Source organism: Neofelis nebulosa, chromosome 9 (genome assembly GCF_028018385.1).
Source record: "Neofelis nebulosa isolate mNeoNeb1 chromosome 9, mNeoNeb1.pri, whole genome shotgun sequence".
NCBI classification, from domain to species: Eukaryota; Metazoa; Chordata; class Mammalia; order Carnivora; family Felidae; genus Neofelis; species Neofelis nebulosa.
In genome coordinates, this window is record NC_080790.1 from 54,959,838 (window position 1) to 54,972,612 (window position 12,775).

Consider the following 12,775-nt stretch of genomic DNA (forward strand, 5'->3'; position numbering starts at 1 on the left):
TAATTAGCTGGATTCAAGTACTAAACTGTCCTACAGGTACTTCTAAATCTTCGTGTCTCTGAAGGAAACAAGTAACCTAACTTTGTTCTTACAACTACCCCCAAAGTCTGTTTACAAGAAAGAATTCATGTCAGAATCCAAACACTTTTCTATCTTATTTTGAAGCTTTAGCATTTTAAGAACACTGTGTATTATATAATACTCCTATCCAAATCAATGTCAAATTGTTTTCCTTTGCATGTTTAAGGTGAAGTACTCAGAAAGGTGCTTCAGATTTTACATGGTACATCTAGCTAGTGAAAGTTAATAGCTATTTTTAATTTGCAGCCAACTATATTTTGGACTATTAAAGGCAATATAATAGTGGCAGCACAAAAGCAGGCACCATGCAAAACAACTCTGAAAGAAAAGGACTTGCTTGCAGGGAGGCAGTTCACATCGGTCCAAATTTTGGTCAAGTAAAGTTATTCTTTCTATTATTAGAGAAATTGTTCTACTGAGAGAAAGTACCTGCCCCCTCTCCAGTACCACTCCCCACTCCCCATTTCCTTCCTGCCAACTGAGGAATGACCATGCCTAATGAGAAATGTTACTGATAAAAACATATTACATATGTAATGATGGGTCTTGGAGATTGAAAACCACTATAAAACTCTTACCAGGAAATCTTAGGTTTAGATATGAAAATTCTCCAGATCACATCTCCCGCAATACATAATATATAACCTACTTTTCCCATGAAGTCACTCTAATCCTACTAGATCTAGTTTTAATCATCTTGATTCAATGGAAATGCCCAGCAGGTGACATAAATCATTGTGGTATCTGCCATGACAGTGAACTGTGCCAGGGCAGAGGTGCCCTCTTCTTTGAATTTTCCTGCTCATAATATTGTGTGCTCGGCAGTTTTTTATTTAATTAAATTAATTTAGAAAGCTCTTACTGTACTGGCCTTTTATGTCCTGTCATGGTTGACACAACAAAAACAGGTATGTTTGAAAATCTATATTAACATAAGTCTAGCACATAAGATAAATAGCACTTGTTAAATCAAATGGTAATTAGCAGGATGGTATATGATAGATATGATAAATGGCATAAAATAATAATTTATGTTTTAAATTAGACTTCACGTACGCGTCTAAAAACGTTAGGCTAAGTTATATACTAACATAACCAGTAGTCTATCTCCATGAGTTCAGAAAAGTTCCAAATTCTGCTTACTGTTTTCTAAACAAAACCTACCCCCACTGCTGGCTGTTGCTGAAAGATCTTGGTCACTTCGATTGTCTGTTAACATCCATGCTGGCAGGATTCTTCTCCTCTGGGCAGGGTTTGACTGTTGCTTACTGATGTCTCTACCTTCACCTAGGAAACACTAAAAAGGCATCTATATATTAGTTACTAAAAATAATCATTCAGCCTTAGTGAAACTGTAAGATTATTTACTTTGCAGAAAACTACCATTAAAAAAAACCCATCTGCAACCGTGGACTGAATTAGTCAAATTTCACAAAGAAAGAAATTCATTATCTCTATTAGTTGATGTGTTAGACTAAGCTCTATTCTGAGCTATTCTATTTAGCTTAACCTAAAAATGGCAATGCCAGTAATATTGTCATGACATGGCTAATTTCAGGTGTCTTTTCTCTTCTTGAAGTAAGGAATATGTTACAAATGGATGGGGTCTTAAATTTCTCACCTCACTATTTGCAGTGGCAGTTTGGGTCTTAGCTATTTTTGTGCTTCTTTCCAGCTGTGGGTTACCAGTTCTCTCATCAGGCGAATTAACTGAGGATGATTTTGGTGTTTCATTTAGAATATTATCTTCATCAAGCATCTGACTATTTCTATAAAAATAAAATAAAAATCATTTAAAACACTTCTATTATACCACATCATTATAAATGTGATTCTCCCAAGGACATCTAACTAATGAATTGTGTTCCTTTTTTTTTTGGCCTTAGCAAGAGAAAAAAGCAGACCATAGTATACTAGAATAAAATATATAGATGAAAATATGTTCTTCATCTTCTGCCCACTGTATCAGCATAAAATGCATTTATCTTTCTGAATCATGGGCCTAGTAGCACAGCTATTTATGAAGATGGGTAGTGACCATCTCTCTTAAAGCTTAAGAGCTATTTACTTAGTATTTGTCAGATAGCCCATAAAAGTTAAGATCAGCACCCAGCATCCAAAGACAAAATGCAAACTGCAAAAATATCAGCTAAGCTAGTTTGGCTTTGGAGAAAAAAATAAATAAAATCCTAATGTCATGTTCACACATGGCTACTACTGGAGTTCTGGACAGGACAGCCACTTGTAAAATCTCCCCAAACCTGTAGTCCAACTGGAAGCTAAATGTTCTGACACAGGAGCATCTACAGTCATATGTGGAACATACTTAGCAGAACCAACTACCTCGCGCTTGCTGCAAAGTGCACGAAGATCATCCAAAGCTGATGGGTCATTATTCATTAAATATGCTTAGAGACAATCCAACAAACGTATTTTTTGAAAATTTGAAAGTATAGATGGAAATACTACTCAGAAATAAAAAGGAAAACTGATATATAACAACATGGATGAATCTCAAAGGCATTTTGCTAAGTCAAAGAAGCTGACACAAAAGGCTACATATCATATAACTCCATTCATATGACATTCTGAAGAGGTAAAGCTACAGGGACAGAAGTCAGATCTGGATGCCCAGGCCCAGCATGGGGTGAGGGGAATGACTACAGAGTGGCATGAGGGCGCTTTCGGGGGAAATGGAAATGTTCTCTATCTCACTCACTGTGGTAGAACTTCCATAACCACATAACATTTATCAGAGTACACTGAATTATACATTTAAAAGGGATGGATTTCACTGCGTATAAAAACAGAAGATAGAAGATTTCAGAAATGTGTCTAGCTGAGAAGATAACAGTTAATGGCTTGTTTTGTTCGAGTATTTCTTATACGGGAATAATCTCTTTCAAATTATTGAATTTCAATGGCAGAAATCAGCCAAAAGAAAAAAACTTAGACTAAATCACTGTGCAACATGACAGTGTTTGTTCATTCAATAAATATTGTTTAAATTCTTTTGACTATAGTTGACACACAATGTTACATTAGTTTCAGATGTACAACATAGTGATTCAACTTTTCCAAATTGCTATGCTCATCCCAAGTGTAGCTACCATCTGTCTGTCACCATACAATGCTATTATAATATCATTGACTGTATTCCCTATGCTGTGCCTTTTCATTCAATATTTTTAAAACACCTATGGTGTGTCAGGTACTGTGCCAGATGCTGGAGATAAAGACTGAAAATGTATGACTATCCCATCTATGATACCTCACTCCCCTTCTAATATCCAGATCCATTTTACTCAGAGGACACAGGTGTGCTTCCAAACGATTTTTCCCCAAATTTTCTTCATATTTAATCTGAAAAATACTAAGAAAAATTCACTAGCGCAATAGCTTTTCACAATTTATAGTTGTGACACTCTGTGTCAGATGATTGAAGTTGTCTGATGCAATTGGAGCTGGCTATAGCAAGAAAGTCTAACCTAAAAATGACGACTACACATCAGAAATCCAATGTATTATGGAAGTACCTGAAAACTCTAAATCATAAACTGGAAAAAGCTAAAAGTGAAAACACCCTGAAAGAAATTTTGCACTAGTAAGCTAAAAGCAGAACATTTAATTTTCAAATATAAAATAACACAATTAATTTGGTTACCCTAACCTAGGCACACGATTACCAAAGCATACACAAAATACTTATTACCTCTTTCAACACAGAGCTTGATACCAACAGTACACCAGATACTACTACTCATAATAAATAGCCTACAAAAAGTACTGTGCTGCTAAAGTGGGTTGTATTCTTAACTTTTATCAATACTACAAACATTCAAAGTTTTTTTTATTTGTTTTTAATGCTTGTCTATTTTTGAGAGAAAGAGAGAGAGAGCGCGAGTGAGCACGAGTGCAGGAAGGGCAGAGAGAGAGGGAGACACAGAATCTGAAGCAGGCTTCGCGCTCCGAGCCGTCAGCACAGAGCCCAGATGTGGGGTTCAAACCTTCGAACTGTGAGATCATGACCCAAGCCGAAGTCGAACGCTTAACCAACTGAGCCACCCAGGCGCCCCGCAACAAACATTCAAAATTCACTCTTCCCACAATCTGATTTATCTGAGTTACAGCACTGGTCTTTCACGTTAAGGGGACAAGTCTGTTTGAATGGATATATATATAAAATTAAAGTTGACATATAATACTTTAAGTATGAGGCAATGACTGTATTTTGTTTTACACAGATGTGCAATATTTTCCAGATTTTTAAAAAAGTATATAGGGGCATTTGAGTGGCTCAGTCGGCTGAGTGTCTGACTCTTGATTTTGGCTCAGGTCATGATCCCAGGGTAGTGAAATGGAACCCCACATCAAGCTCTGTGCTGAGCATGGAGTCTGCTTAAGATTCTCTCTCTCTCTTTCTCTCTCTCTCTCTCTTTCTCTGCCCCTCTCCCTCCTTGCACTCTCTCTAAAATAAAAATAAATAAAATAAATTATTTTAAAAAGCATATAATTCTACTGTGGAAATTTACTGTAACAAAAAAATTAGTTCTTTATATTTCTCTGGTCAACAGCTGCTTAAAAATAATGTTCTTTCTACATGTGTGATAAGAGAAAAAGAATAGGAAGATATGTAAAGTGGCAAGCAAAGGTTACTGAATTTAACAAATCAAAAAACATTTCCTCACATAATTTCTTTTCATTCACTAGTTTAAGAATTGTAGATGTAATTTATATTTACTGAAATGCACAGATCTGAAGTGCACAATTTGGTCATTTTTGACAAATGCATACATCCACGTAACCTAAACTCTTATTGAGACACAGAATATGTTCATCACCAAAAAGTTTGCCTGTGCCTCTGGAAATAACCACTACCATCATAGTTTAGTTTATTATAGAACGTAATATAAATAAATGTAATCATACAGCAGGTACTGTTTCGCTTCTTAGAGTAGATACCTCAGCATTTTCTAAATCCACAATCATGTCATCTGTAAATAAAGACAATTTTTTTTATACAAAGAAGTTTCCTTCTTTTTCTGGTTTTTTTTTTTTTTTTAATCACGAACAGGTGCTGAATTTTGTCAAAGCTATTTTTAAGCATCAATTGAAATGACAATTCTTCAATCTGCCACAGTGAAATGCATTGATTTTTATGTGATAAATCCACCTTGTGGTCTTCAAATTCCACTTGGTTATGGTATATTACCATTTCTACAAATTGCTGGATTTGACTTCTCTATATTTTTATGACGAATATTGGTCTAGTTTTCTTGTAATGTGATTGTCTGATTTTGGTATCAGGATTATGGAAGCTTCCTAAAATGAGTGAGAATGTATACCCTCTTCTATTTGGAGGAGAAGAGTATAGTATTGGTATTACTTTCTTGAAAGTTCATAGAACTCACTAGTGAAGGTCCTTGTGGCAAATTCTTAAATTGTAAATTCAATTTCTTTAATAAATATAAAATTCATTAGATTTTCTATATCTTCCTGTATTAATTTTGGTAAATTATGTTTTCCCAGGAATGCATTCATTCATTTAGGCTGTCAAATTCACTGGCATAAAGTTTTAAATAATATTTCTTCATTATTTTTTTAAGGCCTGTAAAATCACTAGTGATACATTTATTCTATTTCTGATATTAATAATTTGTATTTTTTCATTTTGTTCATTTTTTTCTTGGGAAGCCTAAGTTTACCAATTTTATTAATCTTTTCAAAGAACCAACTTTTGGTTTTGTTGATTTTCTTTGTTATTTGTCTATTTTTATTTCACTGACTCCTAGTCTTACTCTTATTTCCTTTTTTCTATTTGCTTTGGCATTAATTTGCTCCTGTCTGCCTATCTTCTTAAAGGAGAAGCACACATCATTGGTTTTATAACTTTCTTCTCTTCTAATACAGGCATTTAATATAAATTTCCCTCTACTTCACCTCACAAATTTTTATGCTGTTTTCAGTATTTGTTCAAAATCTTTTCTTTTTTTATTTTTTAAGTTTATTTATTTTTGAGAAAGAGTGTGTGTGTGCATATGCAGGGGAGGGGCAGGAAGAGAGGGAGACAGAGAATCCCAAACAGGGTCCATCTGCACTGTCAGCTAGGAGCCCAACACGGGGCTCAAACTCACGAACCATGAGATCATGAGCTGAGCCAAAACCAAGAGTTGACTGAGCCACCCAGGTGCCCCAAAATGTTTTCTAATTTTCCTTGTGATTTCTCTTACACACGTAAGTTATTCAGAAGTATGCTCTTTAATTTTAAGTTTGGGGAGATTTTTCTATTTTATTGTTATTGATTTTTTTTAATTTTTAAGTTTATTTACTTATTTTAAGAGAGAGACAGTGGGGGAGGGACAGAGAGAGACAGAGAGAGAGAATCCCAAGCAGGCTCCACACTGTTAGCATGAAGCCTGACTCAGGGCTTGAACTCACAAACAGTGAGATCATGCCCGACCTGAGCTGAAATCAAGAGTCAGACGCTTTAACCAACTGAGCCATGCAGACGCCCCTGTATTGTTATTGACTTTTAATTTAATACTACTATGATCACAACACACACTCTATACTTCTGTCCATTTACTTCTATAAGTCCAGTTTATGTACTCTATAAAAGCTGAAACAGCAGTAAATAATCTGCTAATGACTGCCTGAACAAAAGTAGTGCATTAATTTTAACTTTACATCAGATGTTTATTGTAATACCTCATTTCCTCAGTTTCTCCATTCTATATTTTCTGGGGTTTTTTTTCTTTTTTTAGAGAGAGAGTGAGAGAAAGAGCTGGGAGAGGGGCAGAGGGACAGAGAGAGAGAATCTTTTTTCTTTTAAAATTTATTTACTTATTTTGAGAGAGAGAAAGAGAGAGAGAGAGAGAGAGCGCACAAGCTGGGGAGAAGCAGAAAAAAAGGGAGAGAAACAATCCCAAGCAGACCCTGCACTCTCAGCTGTCAGCATGGTGCCCTACTTCGGGCTTGAACTCACAAACCTTGAGATCATGATCTGAACCAAAATCAAGAATCAGATGCTTAACCGACTGAGCCACCCAGACCCCTTGAGAGGGAGAGAGAATCTTAAGCAGGCTCCATGCACAGCATGGAACCCAGTGCGGGGCTTGATTCCACAACCCTGGGATCATGACCTGAGACCAAATCAAGAGTCAGATGCTCAAACAACTGAGCACCCAGGCACCCCATTTTTCTGTTATTTTTATAAGAAAGAGGAGTTATATGAGTGTAGTCTAAGCCAGAGGTTAATTCGTTAATAAAATTTCAAAAGCTAAAAGAAAAGATTAAGAAAATGTAGTTGGTTTCAAATTAACTATCCTAGTTACTATTAAATGGAAAATACATTCTGAACACATTGGCAAAAGACACACTGCATGTGAGCAATCACTATTGAGACCTAAGTTTCCAGTGTCAAATGTTTTCTAGAGAAATACACACACACACACAAACACACACACACCATGTAACTCCTATATTGCCAATATAGTTTAACCCTAATATGGTTTCTACTGAAGCATTTGTGGATGGCTGAGGAATTAGATTACAAATACCATTACTTAATTTCATCAGGCATTCTTACCTTAAAGTACATTCCATTTCTGTTTCAGAGTGTGTAGAGAAAACACAAAAAATGTATTTGTCGACCAGCAAAGAAAAACTGTCTCCAGGATTCAACCAGCGCCATAGATTTCTCTTCAATGGTAAGAGCTGGCTCTTCTCAGAAGACTGATAAAAACATGGATTTGTGTGTATCTAACAAATAAAAAAGAATATAGTGAAATAACTCTAAATTATGAGAAAAATACAGCTAAAAATACAAACTGGTCCAAAATTTCAGTATCAAAACAATTTCGGTACAAACTTAGACTTAAAAGTCTAATAAATTTGGCACTTGTAAGTACCATAATCATTATCTATACATAAAAAAGGGAAGAGAACTAAAATATACCTCCCATTTCCCTAGGAATCAAAGAAAGAAGCAAAGTTATCAATTACCTGGTGAAAAACTACTTCTGCTTTGCTTAAGAGGCGCACTCAGACATTGGAAAGAGAAACATGAAAAATAATTCTCAGTATGGAAACTGAGTCCCCTAACTTTCATATCTGTAATTCACTAATCTCTTGGAAATGGCTAGCTTCTTTTATACTTATTTTCTCCTAGTAATTTCTTACTATGATTAAAAAGTGAGCTACTATGAAAAGAGAGACTTTGATCAAGTCTCTCAAGCAAACAACATAGCTTGTTTTGATTGGTTTTGCTCCTCACTGAGGAGTTTTCTAACATAGATTAATACAGAAAAAGAAGCATTAAGACAAAAGGTCCAAAAACAAATAACTAAATAAATAAGCATTGTTGCCTACATGCCCAAATTAAAACAAACACACAACAACAAAAAAAACTTTGAAAGCTAGAATGAATATAATTTATCTAGTTCTGGCAATTTAATTTCATGAGGATCTGGCCATAAGTCCTTCCTATATGTATCTGCAATTGAAAAGATTTCTATTTCTTTTAAATCTGTTAAAAGAATGCCGTGAAATAAAATGTGGAGATAAAGATTAGAGGTAGAAATTAAACACAGAGACTATACAAATTTGGTAGGCAATTATTTTATAGGTCAGAGTTATTTTACAAACTATATACAAGACTTCATAAGAATGGACATGCAATGTAACACCTATTTATGCAACACCATATCGCTAAAAAGAGTTGTGAAAGCTTCATTTTTAAAAATCAAGTTAGGAGCGCCTCAGTGGCGCAGTCGGTTAAGCGTCCGACTTCAGCCAGGTCACGATCTCGCGGTCCGTGAGTTCGAGCCCCGTGTCAGGCTCTGGGCTGATGGCTCGGAGCCTGGAGCCTGTTTCCGATTCTGTGTCTCCCTCTCTCTCTGCCCCTCCCCCATTCATGCTCTGTCTCTCTCTGTCCCAAAAATAAATAAAAAACGTTGAAAAAAAAATTAAAAAAAAAAATAAAAATAAAAATCAAGTTATAATTTAAACTATGTTTAGAAATCTTTCATTACAGTACCAACCACCCCTAACTTATCTCTCAAAGTGGCTCTGGCTCATGGCTAGGGTTTTTGAGCGAGGACAAGCCACCAGATTCTGAGCTTGTACACACTGCTGGGCTTGGAAATTCTTCCCTGTTACTCCTCAGACTTTTAAATGAATCTTCCCCTTCCTTGAGTATACCATGATCACCAGAGTTAGGGATATTAAGTAGCAAGGACAAGAATCAGGATAGAAATATCAATAGCTTCTGCCTGAACCCCAAATATTCTATAAACGAGGTTTGCTTCTAATAGGCTAAGACCATGCTCTTATTCATTAGTATCTTAAACATTCAAGTGAATCTCTAAACATTAAATAACATAGTTCTAAATAAATAACGTAGTTTAAATAACATAGTTCTAAATTTTCAAAGGCTAAGATGTTAAATACAAAGGCATAATATTCTAAAAGTAGAAAAGGTAAAATACTTTTGGAAAAAGAAACTAATTACATTCCTTTAAAAGACATCACAAGCCCAAAGTCAAAACAAACATTCATTTTTCAGTATTTTTTACTCAGTTGAATGCAGTTAACATTTTTTAAAATTTTATTTAAAGTTTGTTTTTAATTTAAATATGAGATAGTTAACATATAGTGTAATAATGGTTTCAGGAGTAGAATTTAGTGATTCATCACTTACATATAACACCCAGTGCTCATCCCAGCAAGTGCCCTCCTTATTCCCCCAACCAACACCCCACCAACAACCCTCAGTTTGTTCTCTGTATTTAAGGGTTACTTATGGTTTGCCTCCCTCTCTGTTTTTATCTTATTATTCCTTCCCTTCCCCTATATTCATCTGTTTTGTTTCTTAAATTCTACATGAGTGAAATCCTATATTTATCTTTCTCTGACTTACTTTACTTAGCATAACACATTCTAGTTCTATCCACATTGTTATAAATAGCAAGACTCCATTCTTTTTGATCTTCAAGTAATATTCCAATGCATATATGTATCATATCTTCTTTATCCATTCATCAGTTGATGGACATTTGAGCTCTTTCCATAATTTGGCTATTGTTGATATGCACTTAACATTTAAATTTCAAATGGCTAAATATCAGGTATTTAGCAAATCCAGTCATAGAGAAAGTGGATCAATGTATGTAGTCTATGATCATCTTTTCCTTTTCCTAAAATTGTTCATACAGGGGATTCCAGAACCAAGAGCAAAAACGACATTCCAAGAAATCTAATATTTGGTCCTACAAATTAAACCGAAATATTACTTATTGAATAAATTTTTAAACGCCTTTGAGAGAGAGAGAGAGAGAGAGGGAGTGTGCCAATGAGCCAGGCAGAGGGAGAGAGAATCTTAAGCAGGCTCTATGCTCAGCATGGAGCCCAATGCAGGGCTCGATCCCACAACCCTGGGATCATGACCTGAGCCAAAATCAAGAATCAGACCCTCAGCTGCCTCGGTGGCTCAGTTGGTTAAGCAGTCGACTTCGGCTCAGGTCATGATCTCACAGTTCGAAGGCTCATGAGTTCAAGCCCTGCATAGGGCTCTGTGCTGACAGCTCAGAGCCTGGAGCCTGCTTTGGATTCTGTGTCTCCCCCTCTTTCTGCTCCTCTCCTGCTCACACTTGCTCTCTCTCTCTCTCTCAAAAATAAGTAAACATTTAAAAAAATTTTTTTAAAAGAATCAGACACTCAACTGACTAAACCACCCAGGTGCCCCAGGTTTTTTAAAATCTATGTCAAATTACATATGCTTCAACTAAAAAGCTACACAGACATGAAGTCCAAAACAAACAGTAGTTTTTTGAAAGTTATAAAGTAGACAAAAATCTTGCAGTATTAAGAAACAAAAAGGGAGAAGATACACATATACACACACACCACACACACATACATTTTGGAATGAAAAGAATGACATTAAATACACACAAAACTTAGTAGAATACTGCAAATACTTCATGCCAATACATTCGTAAAGAAGGCCAAAACTGACAATCATCTTAGAGTATACACCAATTGACTAAAAAAAAAAAACAAAAACAAAAAAAACAAGCACGCACGTGTGTGCGTGTGTGTGTGTGTGTGTGTGTGTGTGTGTGTGTGTGTGTTTCTTTTGGATTAGACCTATAATGTTTTAACAATATAATCAGTAATTAAAAATCTTTCTAATCTCTCCCTAAACAAGATCCAAATGGATTTAAAAATTTTCTGAATATTCAAAGTCTTCCTGAGACCGGAAAAAGATGGAAAGCTCTCCAATTCCTTTAATAAGATTAAGTTTACTTTGATTCTAAAAGTGGATAAGGGCAGGCAAAATGCCGGCAAACCCAAACTCACAGTAAATAAAAGATATGAGCTACCTATATGAGAAGCATATTTTTGGTAAGTGCCTTTTAACATATCCATGGGAGTATAAGTGCAAACTTAAATATATTATGCTATAATTTTAGAAGTGGTGCAAAGGATGCATTATCCCTGAAGAAATGGAACTAAATAAAATACAAAGCAGTTTTCTATAGCTTTCTCTTGAAATTACCATAAACATTAAAGAAAGATTAATGTGTACACCCAAAAAAAAAGTTTCTCTCATTTTCAATTTTTTTTTTAAATTTGGGAAGCCTTGTTTTTCTTTTCTTTCCTTCTTTTTTTTTTTTGTTTACAAAATGAGCTGTGGAAAAGCTATTGTAGTATTTTATAGCTTTTTTCCAACTACGCTCATAATTTCATAGGAGGAAAAACAATCACAGCTCAGGAATTTTATTGCACAAAAGAAAAAACACAGTCACCTAAAGATGGATATTTTAAGGATTAATACCAAATGGCAAAAAAATATATTCTTCTGCAATTTATATGTACTTTTAGAACTACTCCCTCAGTCATCCAAGAACCAAAAAGAGTACGATTTTATTAAAATGAAATAAAAGCATTGACAGCTATGAATTTACCCAGAGGACATATCTAACTACTGGTGATATAGTCATTTACAGAGAACACTGTCGTTTTGCCTTTATAATACATTTTCTCCCCGCTGATACCAGACTGGAGATTAAATTTAAATGACTCACAAATAAGCTAACATCATCTCCTATGAGCTAACATTATCTCCTCATGCACTATTTCCAAGAACTGCTGAGAGCTAGAGTCTTTTTTAAAAGGAAATATTAGGGGGGGGGGGGAAGACAAATTCACCCAATTTAAAAGTACAAATTAGTAATTGCACTAATTGCATTCATTCATCATTGTCAAAGTTATGTTTCTATTTGATTGGATTTCTAATTTGAAGGAAAGTAGAAAAAAATTTAATCACTTAAACATAATTTGGAGTATAGAGCATACAGAAAGGATCATAATAAAACATTTGTTACAATTCATTTACACAATTTTACAAAAAACTTTTAAACCATGGCTTCTCTTTCAAAATTTTATTTCAGTTGTACATATAACCTGCTTTAATAGATCAATTTGTGATTGACTACAGAACAGAAGGTAAATGATATTTAGCACATGTTAAGATTAAATGAATGAATTAGAAGTTACTTGTCTATCTCTTTATTTTCAAGACCTTAACATTTCTATTAACAACTATGGTCAGTTTAGAATTTCTCTAAATTTCCCTAAATCACACCTTGATGGTGCAGCTACATTAAGCAGGTGAATAAACAAATACACC

At 34.9% G+C, this 12,775-nt stretch overlaps 1 protein-coding gene across 2 annotated transcripts in view; it reads right to left on the reverse strand.

Moving 5' to 3' along the window:
• Positions 1–12,775, reverse strand: part of APLF (aprataxin and PNKP like factor) — a 79,908-nt gene that overhangs the window by 46,947 nt on the left and 20,186 nt on the right. For both annotated transcript variants that reach the window (XM_058683863.1, XM_058683862.1), the window contains 3 exons: positions 7,670–7,842; positions 1,703–1,850; positions 1,246–1,378 (listed from right to left, as the gene is read on the reverse strand). In XM_058683863.1, the coding sequence (XP_058539846.1) occupies positions 1,246–1,378; positions 1,703–1,850; positions 7,670–7,842 (454 nt within the window). The remainder of the gene's footprint in view (positions 1–1,245; positions 1,379–1,702; positions 1,851–7,669; positions 7,843–12,775) is intronic.